We start from the raw sequence: 20,941 nt of genomic DNA on the forward strand, positions 1-20,941 counted from the left end.
AAGAAGCGCTGGGAGGACTTCAGGTCCAAGACCCTCCACAAGGCCCGGCGCCTCGCGGAGGGGGCCGGGCACGCCTGAGTGCCATCCAGATGAGGGTCCTGGAACGCGTAGGCCCAGCGCTCCACGCCCAGATTCTTGGGAGGCAGACCCGTCTGGAGTTCAGCGGTAAGTGGCCAAGCATTGCTGTGTGAGACAGTGCATGTTGCAGTGTGCTGGTAGTCTGATGCTTGCCTGTATGTGTGACATAGGCCATGTATGGATATGTGTGTGTGCAAGGACATCATGGTCATGCATGTGAGACCAGTTATGTGTGAGCCACATGGTTGGTGCATGTGTTTTAAAGCAACATGGGGAACTCTATGTGGAATGCACACATGAATGCATGGCTGTCTCTGTTCCTGGACATGGAGGGGGGGTGAGGAATGGGTGCTGATGTCATGTACATGTATGGTGCACATGTGTGTGTGTGTGTGTGTGCCTGAGAAGTGTGTGTGTGACTTTGAAACGCCATGGATGCATGTGACTTTGAAGGCAACATCTTGGTTTACAGGGGCCCTTCTACATGGATGTTGATGTTGATTGCAGGCGCACGGACTGTTTCTGCATGTGTGTTGTGTGCATTCACCCATGTGTTGTGGAATGACAGGATGGAAGTGACATTTGACAGTGCCACTCATGTGTTATTGCTTCCTGTCTAGGGTATTTTGTACTGTACCCTGATGCTTGTGTTCTATGTCTCCCTCTACGCAGCGTCAAGTGAAGAAGAGGGCGGAGACGGCGCTGTGGAGCCAAGCGGCGGGGATGCCTCCACTGGGCGGCGACGCAAGGCCCAGCCACCCTCCCAGGAATTACCATCATCCGGGAGCGAGGGGGCTGGTGCTGCGTCTGCCTCAATGGCTGTGGCGGAAGGGCCGGGTGAGCCCCCACAGGGGCTTCCAATGGCAGAAGACAGTGTGGAGACATCCAGGTTGGTGGTCTCCACAGAGGAGGAGGAGCCCGCTACTGAGCCGCACATGGGGCCTGGTGGGGGTAGTACCACTGGTGCAAGTGGTGCAGTCCAGGGCCGGGGTCAGGAGGCAGAACAGGTCACTGAGGAGGGGCATGTGCATGTCGCTGTCCTTGACCCTGTGACTGCACCATCATGCACCAGCAGGGAGGCCCCGTCCGCAGGTAGGGGAGAGTACCATATCACCTGCCTCTCCACTACCTGTGGATGAGGGGTCCCGTGACCGTATGGGATCCGTCCTGGTGGGTGTCGCATTGCGCACGCGTGTCATTCGTGATGACGTGCGTTCTTCCTGGGCGGAGAACGCACGCCATCACGAAGAGCAGCGTCGTGACGTGGCACTGCTGGGAGGGGCCCTGGTCGGAGGGTTCCTACATGTGACGCGCACTCTGGCGGACCTCTCTTCCTCTGTGGAGGCTATGCGCCGGTCGTTCTCCACATCGTCTTCCGGCCCAGATTCCACCAGGGACCCCTGTGGACCTGGCCTGACCAACACAGCCAGCTTGGTGGAGCTCACATCCCTGCCACAGTCGGGAGTTGGCGGTCCAGCAGTGGTGGACACCACAACTGGAGACCAGCAGATGGAGGATGTGCAGCCACCATCGGACAGGGCACATGGACAGCAGCAGCAGGAACAGGCTGCTCCAGGAGTAGGTGGGAGCAATGATGGCTCTGGGCCATCAACATCGGAGGGGCAGGCATCGGCCGGAGGGCAGGAGGACCCTGGACAGGAAGTGTCTTCCGTGTGGCAGCGGTTGGGCCATGCGATAGATGCGGAGCGGCAGCGGGCGGAAGAGGCACGGCTCACGATGGTCAGGGCGGAGAACTCCATGCGTAGGGCCCTGAGGCGGGCCGAGTGCCTCGAGGCCATTCGCAGGGACCTGGAGTTCCAGTTGTCATCGTCCCTGTGAACCCTCGGGGCCATGGAAGAGGACCGCCTCCGGGAGATCGAGCAGGAGTTCGATGATGCCCTGGCCCGGAACATCAACATGTGAGCCGTTGGACTTGCCCGCTGCCCTTGTAAATAGTTATTAGGTTAGTGTTAGGTTTCCTTTGTTTTTTTTTTTTTATTTTGGACCTTTTGGACAATGGACCACATTTTTGTATATAGTTTTTTTATTAGGTAGTAGTTTTTGATAGGTTTCATTTCTTCAGTTGGGATCATGGACCCTGGATTGTTCATCTGTATATAGTTAACTGTTGGATTCTAGTTTTTTTTTTTTGATTTCCCCATGGAGCAATGGTTTTCACTTTTGTTTTTCACTTGGATTTCATTTTTGGAACTGTGAATTTGGACAGCTTTCCTTTGGATTATGATTAGTTGTTTTTCATTATTTTACGGACATGCAGCTTTTCTTTTTTAATTTCCATTGTCGTTTGATTTTAATTCCATTCATGTTGCTTTTAATAAATTTTTTTCTTCAAACTTCAATGTGTGGTATTATCTCATTGGTTTCATGCATTTCATGATATGGGTTTTGAGATTCACTTGCACCCATTGTGTGTGTGTGACGGACATGTGTTCATTTACATACTTGCCATTGGGGTTGTATCATGTAATTGGCATTTCTATGTGGGTGGATGCAATACTTGGGTGGGTCTTTGGCATGTGGAGGCTGGCCATAAGGGCCAGGGATCTAGATTGCGATGACGTGTTGGCTGGGGGACATGTGTCAGGGCCTGCAGGCAGGTGCCCTGCACTGCTGGGGGGTGGAGGTGCAGGGACATGAGTGGGGGCCTGCTGGCAAGTGACCCTCAGTGCTGGGGGGTGGGGGTGCAAGGGGACATGAGTGGGGGCCTGCTGGCAGGTGCCCTGCACTGCTGGGGGGTGGGGGTGCAAGGGGACATGAGTGGGACATGAGTGGGGGCCTGCTGGCAGGTGCCCCACACTGGTGGGGGTGCAAGGGGACATGAGTGGGACATGTGTGGGGGCCTGCTGGCAGGTGCCCCTCAGTGCTGGGGGATGGGGGTGCAAGGGGACATGAGTGGGGGCCTGCTGGCAGGTGCCCCGCACTGCTGGGGGGTGGGTGTGCAAGGGGACATGAGTGGGGGCCTGCTGGCAGGTGCCCCTCAGTGCTGGGGGTACAAGGGGACATGAGTGAGGGCCTGCTGGCAGGTGCCCCTCAGTGCTGGGAGTGCAAGGGGACATGAGTGGGGGCCTGTTGGCAGGTGCACCACACTTCTGGGGGGTGGGTGTGCAAGGGAAACATGAGTGGGACATGAGAGGGGGCCTGCTGGCAGGTGTCCTGCACTGCTGGGGGTTGGGGGTGCAGGGAAACATGAGTGGGACATGAGAGGGGGCCTGCTGGCAGGTGCCCTTCACTGCTGGGGGGTGTGGGTGCAAGGGGACAAGAGTGGTACATGAGTGGGGGCCTGCTGGCAGGTACCCTGCACTCCTGGGGGGTGGGTGTGCAAGGGGACATGAGTGGGGGCCTGCTGGCAGGTGACCCTCAATGCTGGGGGCGGGGGTGCAAGGGGACATGAGTGGGGGCCTGCTGGCAGGTGCCCTGCACTGCTGGGGGGCGGGGGTGCTGGGGAGAAGAGTGTGTGTCTGCTGGCAGGTGCCCTGCACTGCTGTGTGGTGGGGGTGCAAGGGGGTAATGCGTTGGTGATCACTAGTGCAAGGTGACATGTGGCTTGGCTGGGGGGGCATGCCCATGCTGGATGGGCTGCCTGCGGGACATGACCAGGGGTGCAGGGTAGTCCCCTGTGGTGTGGTCTACCTGCAGGGGCCGTGGAGGGTGTAGACGGAACACCTGGGAAGACCCACACTGCCAATTCATGTGTAGGACTCCCCTGCACCCCCGAATTACACATACCCCACTCGCACAGGGCCTATCGCGTGTGAAACTTGCCCGCACCCCAGTAATACACGTACCCTGCTGAAATCGCGCGTGGAACTTCCCGCGCACCCCAGTAATACACGCACCCTGCTGAAATCGCGTGTGGAACTTCCTGCGCACCCCAGTAATACAGGTACCCTGCTGAAATCGCGTGTGGAACTTCCCGCGCACCCCAGTAATACAGGTACCCTGCTGAAATCACGTGTGAAACTTCTCTGCACCCCAGAAATACACGTACCCTGCTGAAATCCCGTGTGGATCTTCCCGCGTACCCCAGTAATACTGGTACCCTGCTGAAATCGCGTGTAAAAATTCCTTGCACCCCAGAAATACACGTACCCTGCTGGAATCGCGTGTGGAACTTCCCGCGCACCCCTGTAATACACGTACCCTGCTGTAATCGCGTGTTGAACTTCCCCGCACCCCAGAAATACACGTACCCTGCTGAAATTGTGTGTGGAACTTCCCGCGCACCCCAGTAATACACGTTCCCCGCTCGCCGTTTGCTGTTTGGCAGCCCTGTATACTGGCCCAGGGTTAGCGCAGCCCTTTGCGATGAATTGGGTATTTTGATGGCTTTTCCTTGCGCGAGGGCGTTCTTGGGGGCGTAACTGGCGCAGCTGCAGGGTCGCTGTGCCACTCTGCACCACGGCTGGTTTTGGAGGCTGAAATCCATGAATACGCTGTGCGCGGATATCGATTTTAGCGCACGCGGCTGGCGCAGACATTCGCATGCGCACAATGTGCGCCAGCCACTTGCGCCACTTTTGTGCGAAATTCTATGAATTACCCTGCGTGATTTTAGAGGCAAGTGAGGATAGCAGATGATTCCACAATGACAGGTCCCACTCACTAAGTAAGAGATCCCACCTAATAGCTCATCTAATATTCACATGGTGCATAGACGGAAGAGCCCCTATAGAGTTCCACCGTGACCCATCTGCACAAAAGGAATTAAAGTCCCTTCCCAGAAACACTTGATAGCCACATCCCTTCCGAATCCACTCGTACATAATTTCACCCAACCCCTCTTCTATAGTTTCAAAGGAAACTCTAATGGGGTTCCAGTAGAAGTTGAGTATCAGTATCGAGGAAAAACCAGGGCCCACATTTAGCTCAATAGCCAAGAGCCATTCAGTGCAATACCTAACTTCCTATGAAAAACCCAAGTTGCGATCTATTGCAATAATAAGACCACCTCTCGGGCGCCCCTTCTCTCCCCTGACAGCAGGACAAGAAATAGTATATTAACCATCTAGCAAAGGATTGGCCAAGAGCATAGTCTCCTGAAGTAGATACATTCTTGGAATACTAATACATGCAGAATTAAGCAAAAATGTATACAAGTTAGAACTACCACAGGTATTCCAGGATAGAACTTCAATAACAGTTCTGTCATGCATGAACCAGACCTTTCCTCAAGCTCTCTAAAGACTTAAGAGAAGGTTGAATCCAAGACCATTCGTGGCCATTGCCCAGAAGATTAGAAATAAGAGAAATCACAGTTCCAGAATCACACTGCGGTACAGGAAGAGCCCTCACCACTGCTTCTGAGAATGGCACAGGTTCATTCAACAAAAGGAAGGTTTTAGCTTCAGCAGAATTTTGTAATTCCACCAGATCATCCCCTGCTCTTCCCCACCCCTAGACTATCACCGATTCTACTCTCAGCAACCTCTATTTGTCCATTACCAACACCCTTGACATTCTTGCCCCAGTCATGAGGATCCACCTGAAACCCGCCTCCAAACGTGATACCTGGTACGACTCTGACCTTGCAGCCCTGAAACGCAAGTGCAGAGCTGTGGAACAGAAGTGGCAAACCTCAGGATCACCCTCTGACAAACTGGCCTGCCGCCTGCTCCAAAGAAAGACAATACAGACTCTCCATCTGTGCCAAGAAAAGGGCACACATCCAGGCACGGGTAGATCCAACCATTCTCCAGTCTCCCCCTCCCTTCTTCTGTCCCAGGCCCTCTGCAATGCACTGGCCACACACTTTACCACTAAAACTCTGGACATCCTGAGCACCCTTGCTACCCTCCTGCCCAACCCCTCCCTCACTGCCTTGCCTCCTATGGCTTCTCACCCTCCTACTTCCTCTCTCTCCTCCTTCTCCCGTCACACCTGTAGAAGTCACCAGAGTTGTCCGCTCCATGAGGTCTCTTCCAAACAGGTTTCCCTATGCTCCTCCAGAACCATCAAGGACAACATTGGCTCTCTTGCTCCTGCACTCGCTGATCCCTGTAACCACGCTTGCCACTGGATCTTTCCCATCCTCCCTCAAGCACTCCCTTGTGCCCTCTCCCCCTGAAAAAACACTTCAGCATACCCTACCTGTCTAGCCAACTACCGCCCTATTCCTATCAACCCCCTTCCTTGGGAATCTTTTGGAGAAGCTGGCCTTCCCACAACTTAACTCAACACAATTAACTTGGTGGTGGTCTCCATGACCATCAATCTGGATTTCGAGCACCCAGAGACACAGAAACTGCTCTTATGAACACCTGTGAAATCTGCTTGCATGTCTGGACTCTAACTCTCCAGCTGTTCTCATCCTACTCTATCTCTCCTCTGCCTTCGATACGGTTAATCATTCCATCCTCATAAAACAGCTCCATGATACCCTTGGCATCTCTCAGCGGGCACTGAACTGCCTTACCTCCTTCCTAACTGACCGTTCGTCCCAAGTCATTTTGGGTACCTTATACTCACCTACTTCCTTTTCCACATGTGGTGTCCCCCAGGGCACAAACCGCTCCCCTGGTTCTTCAACACTTATCTTGCTCAGCTAGCACTACTCTTTTCCTCCTCCTTCGCCAACTTCCAGTGCTACGCAGATGAGACACAACTCTTTTTCAAACTCCCTGCTGACCCTCTTGCATCTTCCATCATCCCTGACTGCCTATCTGCCATCCAGTCCTGGTGTACTTTGAACAATCTCTACCTCAATGCCAGCAAGACTAAGATTATTCCCATTGGAACCCCTGCTCCCCCCCCTCACTCTGACAATCCTCTATGGGCTCTCCCCCTGCACCTCCTTCTGAAGCCAAAATCCATGAAGTTATCTTCGACTCCTCTCTCTCCTTCCTCCCTCATACTCAGGACACTGCCAAGAAGTCCCACTTTAAACTCTTCCTTCACAAAGGAATTCTCACTTTTCTCACTTTCCCCCAGAAGCTCAATGTTAACCGAGCCCTGGTTCTCTCTCGGCTTCACTACTACAAAAGCCTTCTCCTGAATCTATCTTCTTCCACTTTACGACCCCTCCAGCTAATCCAGAATAGGGCAGCAAGACGTATCATTGGCCTTAAGCCCAGGGACAGCATCTCTCTTGCCCTAAAAACTCTTCATTGCTGCCGGTTGCAGTATGGATTAAATTCAAATCCATCTGAATCATCCACAAGGCTGCCTGGGGCCTGCCTGGGACCAGGCTATCTGCAACTTTCTTTTGATAAATACTCTCCCTCTAGACCTCTGTGGTCCTCTGGCACCAACTCTCTGTGTGTAAAGCATTTCGCTAAACAGAGAGCCGGAGGCAGATCACTTTCTTCAGCTGGCTCCCTCTTATGGAACAGCTTCCCCCTCCCTCTCCGTCTTGAGCAGGACTTCCTCAAATTCCGGAAGCTCCTCAAGACTTTCCTCTTCACCTCCTCCTTTCCTTCGTCCCTCCTCTGCTAATTTCACAGTCACTATGATTGGTGGCCAGGGCCCTCGGAGACCTGGCCTCCCATACACAATCGCCTCACCCTCTGTTTACCTCTCAGCACTTGCCTCGGCACCCACCAGCCTCAATCCTGCAGGCTTTCACTTTCCACCCAATGTGGCCCCAGGCCACATAGCACTTACCTTACTATGCACTTCATCTGCTGCTCACCCAAGAGCACGGACATTCCAGCACTTACCCCCACCGCCCACTTCCCCACTGGCACATTCTAAATACTCACAAGGCATAGTAGGCTTGTCTTTATCTTCCACTGTATTCATAGTTTTTCAATCCCATGCTCCCTCCCTGCTGCCCTGTGGGCGCTTTGAAACAGAAATGACTTGCTGTATAAGTGCCTAACAAATGCACAATAAATACATGCAATAAATAATGCCCACTACCCTGTCCTCTGGGTTGGGGAGGGGGAAGGCACGAGCCCTCTGGGTATTCCACAGGTAGCCACTGCTAGGTCAGATAGGGATTCTCCACCAGCTAGCTATAGAAGGTACATACTCTTGATTGTTCATTCCAGCATTGGGAGGTCTCAGGGTTATTGAGAAGATCCATCATTTACTTGCAGCAGGGCTCACATCAGAGAGCTGGTGGCTCCTCCAACCACAACGTTCCCTAGTCTCCCTTTGCTGCTTGGACCAGAATGACTTCATCACATACAGTATTTTTTTATTTATAACTCTGTTAATTGATTCATCAAGTGCCCTCCCATTTCCCCCAGACTGTCCGATACTTCCTGGGGCACCCTCTGGCCATGTAGATTTGTCTTTCCAGGGATGCACATCTATCTACCTCATTGGACCATCTGTTCATACTCAGTTTTTCGGCCGAGCCCCAAGTTGCGGCGGTTTGCATCTTCCCTGCTCCAAATGTCACCGCCAGGAATGTCTTCTCATGTTTAGTGAAGTCCACCTCACCCCATACACCCAGCAATATCAGTTTCGGGTCTTGTGGAACCGGGGACCCCAAGGCGGCAGAGATCTTACTAATACATTTCCACCAGAAGTTCTGGAGAATGTCACAGCCCCACACCATATGAAAGAAGGTGCCCTTCGCCCTTTTGCATCTCAGACATTCCCCACTGTCCGCCACCCCCCATCATGCCATCGCTGTTAGGGAGCAGTACGATTGGTATAATATTTTGAGCTGAATCAGCCTTAGTTTGGCATCTATACCAATATCACGTGGAAACATTAGGGCCTTCACCCACTCCTCGGCTTCCAGTGGGCCCAGGTCCTTTACCCATTTTTCTTTTAGCCTAGCTAGTTCTTGTGTTGCAAAGGAATTAAGGACCTGATATAACGTGGAAGTGACCTTGGTTGGGATGTGATCTGGGAAAACATTGGTCTCGAGGCGGGAACATTTGGGGACCTCCCCCAGATTAGGGAATCAGGCATTGATGGCGTGTGTTAGCTGCAAGTATCTAATTGTTATGCCTTGTCCCAATTGTGAGCCTGTCCTCACCGTAGAGCTCTTTGGAGAAGGGCTCAGTGAAATTATGTATGAATGTCCAAATAGCTAAGTTCCATATTTTAGGCAATTGGCTAGCAACATAATAGTGGCTCTCATAAATCTTTTATTAAGTGCTCAGGGCTTACATGTTATGTAATGTTATATAAATGTATATAGCGCACAAATAGTGAAGGCAATTTGGCGCTAAAAATAATCAACAGAACAGTAGGTGTGAAGAGAAGAAACATCTAAATCAGTAGGTTTTTAACAGATACATTAACTGGAGATGATTTTCCACAACCCTAAGCATAGGTGGTAAAGAGTTCCACAGCCTAGCTGCAGAGACAGAAAAAGAGCAACCACCAAACCTGGCCAGACGGAACCAGTGGATCAGGATCAACCAAGCACTCTGGGAACGCAGAGCACGAATGGGACTGTAAGGAGGAAAGTTGGCCCGAAGGTACTCTGAGCCCACTCCATAGAATTCCTTGTGCACAGTACAAAGTGATTTAAACGAAATGAGCTTGGGTACTGTCAACCAGTGAAGTACACAAAGCAAGGGTGAAATATGAGATCTGTAGGGGGTCCCAGTATCTACCTTAGCTGCCAGATTCTGCAGGAGCTGGAGACGCTTGGTAAGATAAAGTGGTTGAGCCACGTAGAAGGAGTTATAGTAGTCCATGCAGCTCAGAACAAGAGTCGCAACGATTGGCGCCCAAAGATGGGGCGGGAGAAATGGAAGGACTTTCTGCAAAATTCTTAGATGTAGGTGGATGGTCTGACAGACTGCACTAACCTGAGCCTTGTTAGATAAAGAAGAGGAGAACTTGAAACCAAGATTTTTCACCACTGAAACTGGTGAAGGTAGTGAGCCCAATTCGAGATGCCAGAAGGAGGAGGTCCAATAGTAAGACAGAGGAAGAACCAACCACCAAAACCTCAAGTGTTCTCCCCATTGAATTTCAGCCAATTGCTGCCCATCCACCCTGCTACCGCCGCCAGACAACTCCTGAGCCGAGACGCTGGGCCTCATTACATGTGTGCCGGTCCGGAAACAACGGTGCCGGTATCCCTACCGACACTGTTTCCAGACCGGCACACTACGGGTTTGTCTGCCGGAGCCGCTGTGCCCGACAGGGCTGACCCTGCCGGGCACAGCTCCACGGTAGGCAAGCCGCCAAGGAAGCACTGGACTCTATGGCAATGGGGACTTAAAATTACCCACGCCTGACTTCCTGGACCGCCAGGGTTGTAATCCCCCGGTGTTACCAGGAAGTCAGGCGCCAGTAATTATTTTTGGGTCCGGCAGCAACCCGCCGGTATCACCGTCAGGGTTACCACCGGACCCGTAATGAGGAATGCTGTGTCTGACTGGAACACATCAAGGCGGACGATGATTTGGGTGTCGTCAGCATAGGAGTAGCAGCGGAGGCTGTGGGAGTGGATGAGACCCACAAGAGGATCGATGTAAATACTGAACAACATAGGGGACAAGGCGGAACCCTGAGGAACACCACAAGATAAACGGTGAAAGGGGGACTGGAAGGAGGAGATGGCCAGAGTATGGCACCAGTCAGCCAGAAAGACATGAACCAAGCCAGGACCAGGCCGGAGAGGCCGGCAGATGCAAGGCAGCCAAGCAAGAGGGAGTGGTCGACCATACTAAAAGCCGCTGACAGGTCAAGAAGAATCAGGAAGCCGATGCCCCCCTGGTCGACCAGCCAAGCAAGATCATCCTTAGCCGAAACCAGCACACTCTCCGCTCCATGGCCTGGGCAGAAGCCTGACTGAAAAGGGTAAAAGAATCCAGACTCCTCAAGAAAGGAGAAAAGAAAGGGGAGATAAGTGTGTCCAGTAGTTTCATGAAAAATGGCAAAAGAGAAATAGGGCAGATTTGAGAAGGACAGTGGGGTCTAAAGATGTTTTTCCTTTTTTTAAAGAGGTGTAACCAGTGCATGTTTCAGCTCTGCAGGGATATGGTCATGTGAACAAGAAAGGTTCACAGAATCAGACACCTGTGGAGCAATGGCTGGCATAATCTCTTTGATGACATCTAGTGGTATAGCATCCAAAGGTCTCTTTTTCAAATGTCTTGTTTGCTAACATGCAGCATTTCTGTATTCATTGCATAATCCATCTTGCCATTCCTGATTTACTTACTGGTTTGGCTGATTTGATTGGCAGCAGACCACAAGAAGTGGTCTTGTTTTGCTTATTTTCTTTGTTGTGTGAATGTAATACATTACTTACCGAGTCCCAAAAATGTGCATTGAATTTCTACATTGGAAACTTTTGTGAGGATTGGGTGTCAACGCTATTATCAGAGAGAATTCACACACTACACATCACAAGCTTTTCCACTGCAGAAATTCACTGCATGCTTTTGGGAACCACAAGTCAACTCATTTCAACAAAGAAGCACAAGTATCGTTATACGTTTTATGCTGGCAACATTCTTCACATCTTGATATAGTGACAAAGTATCCTCCTGGTCACCATCACAAGGACCAGGGAATATGATCACCATGGCCTCAAAGCCAGGAAAGACTTGTACGAATATATCCCAAGGGCTTGTCTCCTAAAACATTTTGAAAGACCAAATACATAATGACCGCATCTCCTAGAATGCCCATTCTCACATTGAGGGAAGTCCTGGAGTGGATTTGTAAAATTCAACTACAGATACAAGGGCAGGAAGACTTATGGGGAAACCCTATACACTCTTCAGAAGAATCTTCTACCCTGAAGCGCACTATTAAGAGAGACCCGCACTACTCTCTCATTAAACACACAGGGTGAAAGAGAAGCACAACTCTCCCAAATGCAACAAGCCAGAGAGCATTCCACTTCGTCCCCACGCAACAGATGGCCTTGAGGAAAAGGAAACTCATGTTTTCTCTAGAAAGAGAGTCTCCAGCAGCCAACACTGCCCTTGATAGCAACGAGATATATTTCCTCCGAACAAAATATAGGATTAACATTTCTTCCAAAATTGAAGTTCCTCAAAAGGAGACACAAACTAACATGCTACTTAGCCAGAGTGGACTCTGAGAAGGGCAAGATAGTACCCGCAACAGTGCAGCTTATAGCTACAATCTCACACAAACCACAGCCTGAAGATTTCTATCTCAGACTCAGAACTACAAGGTATTCCTGCTTCTGAGCATTCTCAAACAGAACACTAGACTGTTCCAGTCAGGGAAAAGCAAGTCAAGCCAAGCCCTGTGTTATGGCGAGCTCCCAGAACACCTGGGAAATCAGTATTAGAGTGCAAAGCTGGTGAGTTGCGATACTGGAGCGCTGGAAAGCTACCGGATGAGAATCCAAGGACTCTGGAGTGGACGGGGGGACCATCGGGGAAATGAAGAGGAATCAGCCTGTAAGACCTTGAGAGTGGAGAAAAGTGTAGTGAAAGAGAAACTGCGGAAAGGGTTACATGTCTTTTCAACTAAACATTTTCCATCCCAAATGTTTCCATCGAATATTTTCTAACGAAAAAAAGTTCATCAAATGCATTTATTTGAATTTTTCTTATTTATTTGGGGGTCCCAACAACCCTGCTTTTTAAAACCTTAAAAAACCACCACAAACAAAATGAACCCTTTACTCCCCCACACATGTATTCGATGCACTTTTTTCCTTAGAAAATATTGAATGCAAACATTTTCGATGGAAAATGTTTCGTTGGAAAGACTGCATACCTGCGGAAAGTTACGGGAAGGTGGAGTGATACCCTGGAAATACCAGAAGGTGGCAGGAGAGAGAAAACCCAGAGAGGGGAGGAAGAAGGAGAGAAACGTAAACTCCAGAGAGTGAAGGGAAGCAGAAATGGAGAATTCCAAGGAGAAGAAGAGGGTGAGAGGGGTATCTTACCACAACAAGGTGAGCAGGGCCTGTCTTCCCCAGAGGTGAAAGACAGACAGAGGTGTAGACAGGGTAGGGCCTGAGCTGGCCAGGCCCACCCAAAATCTGTAAATGCCCACTCATCATAGCTGTATGGGCATTTACAGATGTCAATGCCGTTGCGGTGGGCCCAACTACATTAGCTTCAAGCCCACTTGTTAGACACTCCCTGCTACGTCTCTGAAGACAAAGGCTTAAAAAAGCACAAAGATCACTCGGCGGTCTTTATAGAATCACTCTTTGCTGAGATGTCGATGGAGATGACAATTCGAAGATCATGGCTATCAGCGGTGGTTGTTGCAATCTTTAAGAAGGGAGATTGTACAGACACGAACTACTACCATCCAATTGTCCTCCTCGATGTAATTGGCAAATTATTTGCCTCTTTTACAGCAGTGGTTGTCAAAATGGGCAGAAGATGCAGGTATTCTGGACTGCAGACAAACTGGGTTCACCAACCTCATGATGTGAAAACCTGCTCAAGCTAGAAACAATCAAAGGGGGCAAAAATCTGTTTTTGGCGTTTATCGACCTTCGTCAGGCGTTCAACAGTGTGAACCGTGCGACTCTATGGAAGAACCTTGCGAATTGGAATTGTCCCACCGAGCTTCTTCAACCAATTTGAGCGCTGCACTCCAATACGCCCATAAGAGTTAGGTTAAACGCAGAAGGTGACCTTACTGTACGAAATCCAACGGGACGTGGAGTTAAGCAGGGTTGCCCACTCGCCGCACTGCTATTTAAGCTCTATATGGCCGATCTATCAACAGCTTTTGAAAATTGCCAAAAGTAAATGGCCATCATTTAATCTGGGCAATCTACGCGGACGACCTAGTCTTGTTGGATACTACAGAGATAGGCCTCCAGCAACTATTGAACAACTTGATTATATACTTGGAAGCCAACGGCCTGCAGTTAAATGCAAGTAAGTCTTAAATAATCACATCTGGCACCAATCTAGGAAAAAGAGGGAACCAATTCAAATGGACTGCAGCAGAAGAACATTTAGAAAAAATTGAGTCCATCCGGTACCTAGGTATATTGTTCAATAAATCAGTTAGAGAACAACAAATCAGACGCCCCAAACCATGAAATTAAACGCTGATTATGGAAAGTTTACGATCAAGCTGATCTTAATGTTCTTAATGGCGATCCAGAAGGTGCTGGCAATGATCGTGTTTGGGAGTGAAACTGGCCTAAACATCAGACGATCAGTGTGTTGGAAGGCCAATTTTGGCGGTAAGTGTTGCACCTTCCAAGATTTATGCCAATTGAGGCCATCCGATATGAACTTGGGCTGCAGTCCATGTATGTAACCGTCCTGTGGAAATCGGTCATGATGTTGAGAAAAATGTCCCTGAAGCAGCCAGCTCCTGCGTATATCATCTTTAGTGCCACAGCAGGAAGATCTTCTAATGGTTTGCTAAATGAGTGGATTTCTAAGATACTAGTTCAATTGTCTAATGCGAACATCGAGATGCAAACATTATTAAACCACCAGTGTGCCACAAAAAAAACCCTGACATATTGTGACTGGATTACAACCTTAAATAAGAGAGCGAAGTACATTACCGCCTTAAACTTGGAGCATGAAGCTCAAGGTGTGAATATTACTGCAAAATATTTGATGAAGTTCCCTAGTAGATGTCATTGAGACCAACTTCTGCGGCTGCGTCTAAACCTCTATCCGACGAAAGATACTATTAATTTGACACAATGTCAAGGTCTAGCATAATCTCTGCCGATTCTGTGCACAAGCAACTGAATCAGTCAAACATTTGGTCATCGAATGTTTAAAGTTAATATCACAGCGAAGCATGTATATGGCAAAACATGCACCAAAAAACGATGACTTGGAAACATGGTGGATGATAATTCTGTCTGGTCAAAACTTCATGCTAGTATGCGCAATAATTGACAATCTTGATAAGATTTTGCTAAAGCAGAGCGGCTGATAACGGCTGATGAAATGGGTATTATGTGGGGATTGGATCTCTATTAAGTGTATGTACATGTAAAATGAAGTTTGTAATAAATTAAGAAATGAACAATAAAAAAATAAAAAGAACATGTTTTGAATTTTTTTTTTCAGCTGGTAGAAAATTTTAGGTGCAGCATTCAAATGCAATCTGTTGGTACCAAGACAGAGTTATAATTAACACACCACAAAGCATAATGGTTGTGACTTGATTTGGTTAATACCAGTGAAAATCGTTCGGCTTACCTTGCCAAATAATTTCCCCACTACGGATCAGTTTGAACTTCTTTTTTCTGTCTAGCAGTCCCTTCTGTACTCTGCAACCTGCTACGGGTGCTTTCCTTTTCCCTATCGTCACATCAAACATCGCTAGCACTAGAGCCTCTCCTAAAAGAAAAGCAAACAGCAGCTTTACCATTAAAGTAAATGCAAACAATTGTCTGAACATTGTGTACAGCACACAGGAATGATTACATTTATGATACAAGTGAGTGTGTATGCATGTGTTCCCCGCGCAGAACTGTGGGGGGATTTGTTACCATGGTGTTCAGATTAATAAATGCTTTATTGCCCAATTATTTCTAATGTGGTTAACAACATATGAGAGATGTGGAATGTGAGGTTAATGTCCTATTACATTAGGTTTTGTGCACCTACAGTCAGATACTGAAAGATCAGACATGCGTTCCTATTTGATTAAGGTTAGCTGAAAAACTTAAAATAAAACAATTTCGTAAACAAACCTACATTTTACAGAGAATAGGTCCTGTGTGGTTTCCTTAAAGGATGATACAAAACATTTTGGGGGGCATTTTAAAATGCGTCAAAGAAGAAAAGGATGCCTAGAAACGTGGCATAATGCTTTTACGCCTCCATTTCCTGCTCTGGCCCATTGTTGTGCACTGACCAGGCAGAGAAGGGGCATGGAGAATAGTTAAGCTCTACACCATGTTGATCTCCTCTGTTTTGCATGCCTATGGAATCTGCCTCGATTGAGCACCTGCTAAAGAACTTGCAGATGCTGTAGAAATCCATTAAATGGGCACCGGCACACGATGACGTCATCACGTTCACAAATTAACAAGGGAGTCCTGGGAGTCCCCCTGTGTCATGATCTCTGCTTCCAAAAGGTCAGGGTTTTCCCAACTCCCTTGGAAGCAGATCCATAACCCAGGTTCCGAGTGCCAACCAGTCCCAATTGGGACCTTTTGGACCCAGTCCTGGCGCCAGTGGCACCAGGCTCATAAATATGCCCAGTCCCAGCGCTGGAAGCGCCGGGCTCATAATGCTTGGGTGGACTTACCTGCAGCAGACCATGCTGCTTACTTGCCTGCCAGTTGAGTCTCTGATCCTCTTCTGTTTGGAACTACTTTTCCTGTTGGGTGGGGCAGGAGCCACTCCCTAGAATCAGAACACTGGAACTCTTCTGGAAAGCAGGAACTCTTTTCTTACCTAGGCGTGGCTGTGGAAGGAGACACCTAAGCACTACAGGAGGCTATTTAAACCACACCCGATGGATGAATCTTGCTTTGCGTTATTCTGCATCCTCAGCAGCAGAACGCTCATCGTGTCTTCTGCATCTGATCCTGGGCCTAAGGAAAAAGGCTTACCATTCTGAATCCAGTCTTCAGCAACACCTATAAAGACAAGAAAGAACAGGTTAGCATTACGGTCTTCAGTGACAGCTCTTCACTTACCTGGTCCATCGGCTGTCACCAACGCCTTGCGCTGCATTCCGGCATCTGAAAGACAAAGGCTTACCTACTCTTCGTGCGCTCCGGAAGTCTTCACACTGCATTCCGGCATCTGAAAGACAAAAGCTTACCAACTCTTCGCACGCTCCGGAGGCCTTCGGCGCTGCATCCCGCATCTGAAAGACAAAACAAGGTGCGTTTAAAGACATTGGGGAACTTTAATACTCACGTGCCATTACCCCTTTCCACATCTAACCCAGTGGGTATTCCGGCACCCTGCAGCCGCCCCGAACTTGTACCTGCAAAATAAAAAGACAGTTAGAGTGCATCGTGAAGCAGGCAACAAGCGCTTACTTACGTGCTTCCAGGCGATTCTATTCATCACACGGGCTCCATCTTCAACTCACTTCAGCCCGCCATCCGCCATCGCCGGAACCCTGCAAAACAAGAGACATCATTACTAAAGACTTTAAAGACATTAGAATTACTCGAAACTTACCGTTCGTGCAGTAAACTACGGACAGCAGTCCTCTGAAGTCAAGAGGCCTGCTCCCCTTATCCAGTGAAGAAACTGGTTACAGCACCCTGCCTCGAGGCAGATGGAGAGCACGGCGTTCACTTACCTAAGGTGAGAGCGTTAACCTTTGGGGTTCTACAGGAGAAGAGAAAGGGAAGAAGAGAGAGACATTCAATAACCCAGTTCATTAATCCCACATTTTCTATCTGCAGACATCTTACCCTTCAAGCCAGACATACAGTGCACAGAGGTCCAGCCCAAAGAGCCAGCCGTGTGTTACACATCACCTTTGAAGATACGGTATACGCCCAGTCAAGACCGGCGCCTCTACGGGAATCAGGTGAGCGTTACAGAACGCAAAGCCTACCACAAAACTCCCATCCAGGCGCTATGGAAACCTCGGATACCGACCAGCTAGCCCAGTTACTTGGGGAACTAAGGGCAGAAGTGCATGCAGCCCGTCAGGAAACGAACGCTCTAAGAAGGGAACTGATTATTTCCAAGGAGCGAACAGATGATCTCGCTAGACAATTGCTACAGTCACAAGCCGGACAGATCCCGTTACCCGCATCTGGGGGAAATCTTCCTTCTACATCCTCTATGAATCCAGTGCAGATCAACCTACCTGGGAATGTACCTCTGGCTCCGCCCGAACGATTTTCTGGTGACCCAAAGAGGTTTGCAGTATTTATCAATCAGTGCCGGTTGCATTTCTTATGCCGGCCAGCAGCCTTTCCAACTGATCAAGCTAAAGTAGCTTTCGTGCTTTCGTACCTTAGTGGCAATGTGGCAGACTGGTCGATCCCTCTAGTAAATCAAGATGATCCGGTCCTCCATGATTTTCAAGCTTTTCAGCTCAGTATGGAAAAACTGTTCGCAAGACATTCACAGGGGCAGGCCTTGGACAATGAGCTTCTTCCGTTGCGACAAGGTAATCAAGACCTTTTGGCTTATATTGCGTCTTTCAACAGACTGATAGTGGAAACTCACTGGCCTGAGGACAAAAGGATTACGCTGTTTTATAGAGGTCTACGCGGAGAGCTCAAAGATGTGTTAGCCCAAGTAGTGAATCCCCCACAAGATTGTTCGGACTATATAGACTTAGTCGTTCAAATAGATCACAGACTGCAGAACAGGAAGGCTGATCGTTCCAAGTTTGATGCTCGAGTATTTTCCAAACCGCCAACGCCTTCCAAAGGAGTAGACTCCGGGGAACCCATGCAAATAGGGGGTCTGAAAGGTCCTCTAACACAAAAGGAGCGGGAAAGGAGAAAACAGTTGCAATTATGCCTCTATTGCGGAAACTCAGGGCACTTTCTTCGAGACTGTCCGGTGAAACCTGCCAAGTAGGAGCTGCAGTTACCAAAGTTACAAACTCTGAGCAGGGAAACGACCTCGCCCGACAAGAATAGAGGTCCTCTTGCCGAGCGTGAAAACCAGTTCCGTGACCTCGCATTTCGTGATACCTATGGTCCTCATTAGCCCTGATAATCCAGATCGATTACATGCAATTGAAGCTTACGTCGACAGCGGTGCCATCGGCAATTATGTGGATCATGAAATGGTTTTGAGGATGAATCTAACTCTTTGTCCCAAGGCTGTAAAGGACGTCATTACTATGGTGGATGGTACGGAGATAGCCTCCGGGCCAGTAACGCATACCACTCAAGAAGTGACGCTAGTAAGTCAAGATGGACACCATGAGAAGATCGTGTTCGATGTGATCAAGGCCCCTCAGTTTCAGATTATTCTAGGAATACCTTGGTTAGAGAAACACAATCCTCTGATCGATTGGCGAGCAAGAACGGTCCAGTTTCCAGAATGTGTCTCTACTTGTCACCCTCCACCTGGTGTTGCACTGGCAGCAATTTCTTCAGAGACTCCCCAGTTACCTCCCGAATACCTAGAATACCAAGATGTTTTCCGGAAGGATCAGGCTAACTCTCTACCTCCTCATAGGTCTTATGACTGCCAGATCGACCTGATACCTGGATCTTCTCCTCCTTGTAGTATAATTTATGCCCTCACCGAGCCTGAGAACCTTCACCTTCGACAATACCTGGATCAATACCTGGCAAATGGGTTTATTCGTCCTTCCAAGTCCCCTGCTTCTTCAGCTTTGTTCTTCGTTCCAAAAAAGGAAGGAGACCTTAGAACTTGTATAGATTATCGCTCCCTGAACCAGATCACCGTTAAGAATAGATATCCGTTACCTTTGATCCCTGAACTCCTGGACCAAGTCAGAAAAGCATGCATATATACAAAGCTGGATCTTAGAGGAGCTTACCACTTGGTACGAGTAAAAGAGGGTGATGAATGGAAGACGGCCTTCCGCACCAAGTATGGGCTATTTGAATATCAGGTCATGCCCTTCGGACTTTGTAATGCCCCGGCCGCCTTTCAATATTTTATGAACGATGTCCTCAGAGAGCTCATAGATGTGTGTGTTGTTGTTTACATTGACGACATCCTCGTTTATTCTTCATCGGAATCTGAACATCGGAAACACGTGAAAATGGTCCTCGAAAGATTGCGTCAACACAAACTTTTCGCTAAGTTGGAAAAATGTGTTTTCAACGTGACTGAAGTTGAATTCTTCGGATTCATATTATCACCTGGCGGAGTGCGTATGGATTCAAAGAAGGTCGATGCAGTTCTCAAATGGCCATCACCATCCTCCGTAAAAGGTGTGCAAAGCATGTTAGGCTTCGCTAACTTTTACCGCAGGTTTATCCCCGAATTCTCTCGAATAGTCCAGCCCATCACTGCCTTGTTAAAGAAAAACAAACGTTTTGAATGGTCTACCGAGGCGGAACAAGCTTTCCAGGATTTGAAGACTAAATTTATCTCTGCACCAATCTTAAAACACCCTCGCCCCGAACTCCCCTACATCGTGGAAACTGATGCTTCAAGCCTTGCCATGGGGGCAGTTCTATAACAAAAGGACCCGGTAACCAATCAGTTGCATCCCGTGGCATTTGGGTCCCGCAAATTCTCGCCTCCTGAAATCAATTACACGATTACTGACAAGGAACTTCTGGCTATCAAGTCTGCCTTTAAGGCTTGGCGGCATTATCTGCTGGGGGCCCGACACACCGTTACTGTGATTACGGATCACCAAAACCTGCAATATTTGAAAACCGCAAAAGCCCAATCCTCTAGACAACTCCGTTGGGCATTATTCTTTGCCGAGTTTGACTTCATAATTACCTTTCGACCTGGTACAAAAAACGGTAAAGCTGATGCCCTTTCTCGGATGGGAGTGGAAGAACACTTGATCAACCCTAAACCTGTACCAATCATTCCCGAACAAAGAATTCTGGGTGTAATCGCCACAGAATCCATAGAGGAAGTTAAGGATAAAGCCAGGCAACTTGTAACTCCAGCAGACATACAGAATTGGCATCTGCAGGGAAAGGACTTTGCAGTAAAGGACAACTTATTGTATTTCCAAGAACGATTATACCTACCCAGCACAGATTTACAGAAAAAAGTAATCTCTTGTTATCACTATTCTTTAATGGAAGGACATCCCGGTATGGCCAAGACCTCAGAAAAGATCAAGCGCTACTTCTGGTGGCCGTCTTGTAAAAAAGATATCAGAGACTTTATAATGTCCTGTGGAGTATGCGCCCAAAACAAGAGTCAAAAGGAAAGACCAGCAGGCCTCTTACGCCCTATTGACATCCCACCTCGCCCTTGGCATACGCTTTCTATGGACTTCATCACCGATCTACCTCCATGCTCCGGATACAATACGATTCTAGTAATCGTGGACTTATTCTCCAAGATGGCGCATTTCATTCCGCTCAAAGGCTTGCCAACAGCAG

General features: G+C 48.8%; 1 protein-coding gene across 6 annotated transcripts in view; it reads right to left on the minus strand.

Annotated features, from left to right (window-relative positions):
• Positions 1 to 20,941, minus strand: part of MTIF2 (mitochondrial translational initiation factor 2) — an 857,581-nt gene that overhangs the window by 113,782 nt on the left and 722,858 nt on the right. For all 6 annotated transcript variants that reach the window (XM_069608244.1, XM_069608249.1, XM_069608245.1 and 3 more), the window contains one exon: positions 15,147 to 15,287. In XM_069608244.1, the coding sequence (XP_069464345.1) occupies positions 15,147 to 15,287 (141 nt within the window). The remainder of the gene's footprint in view (positions 1 to 15,146; positions 15,288 to 20,941) is intronic.

Source organism: Ambystoma mexicanum, chromosome 4q (assembly GCF_040938575.1).
Source record: "Ambystoma mexicanum isolate Mex_15411 chromosome 4q, UKY_AmexF1_1, whole genome shotgun sequence".
Lineage (NCBI taxonomy): Eukaryota > Metazoa > Chordata > Amphibia > Caudata > Ambystomatidae > Ambystoma > Ambystoma mexicanum.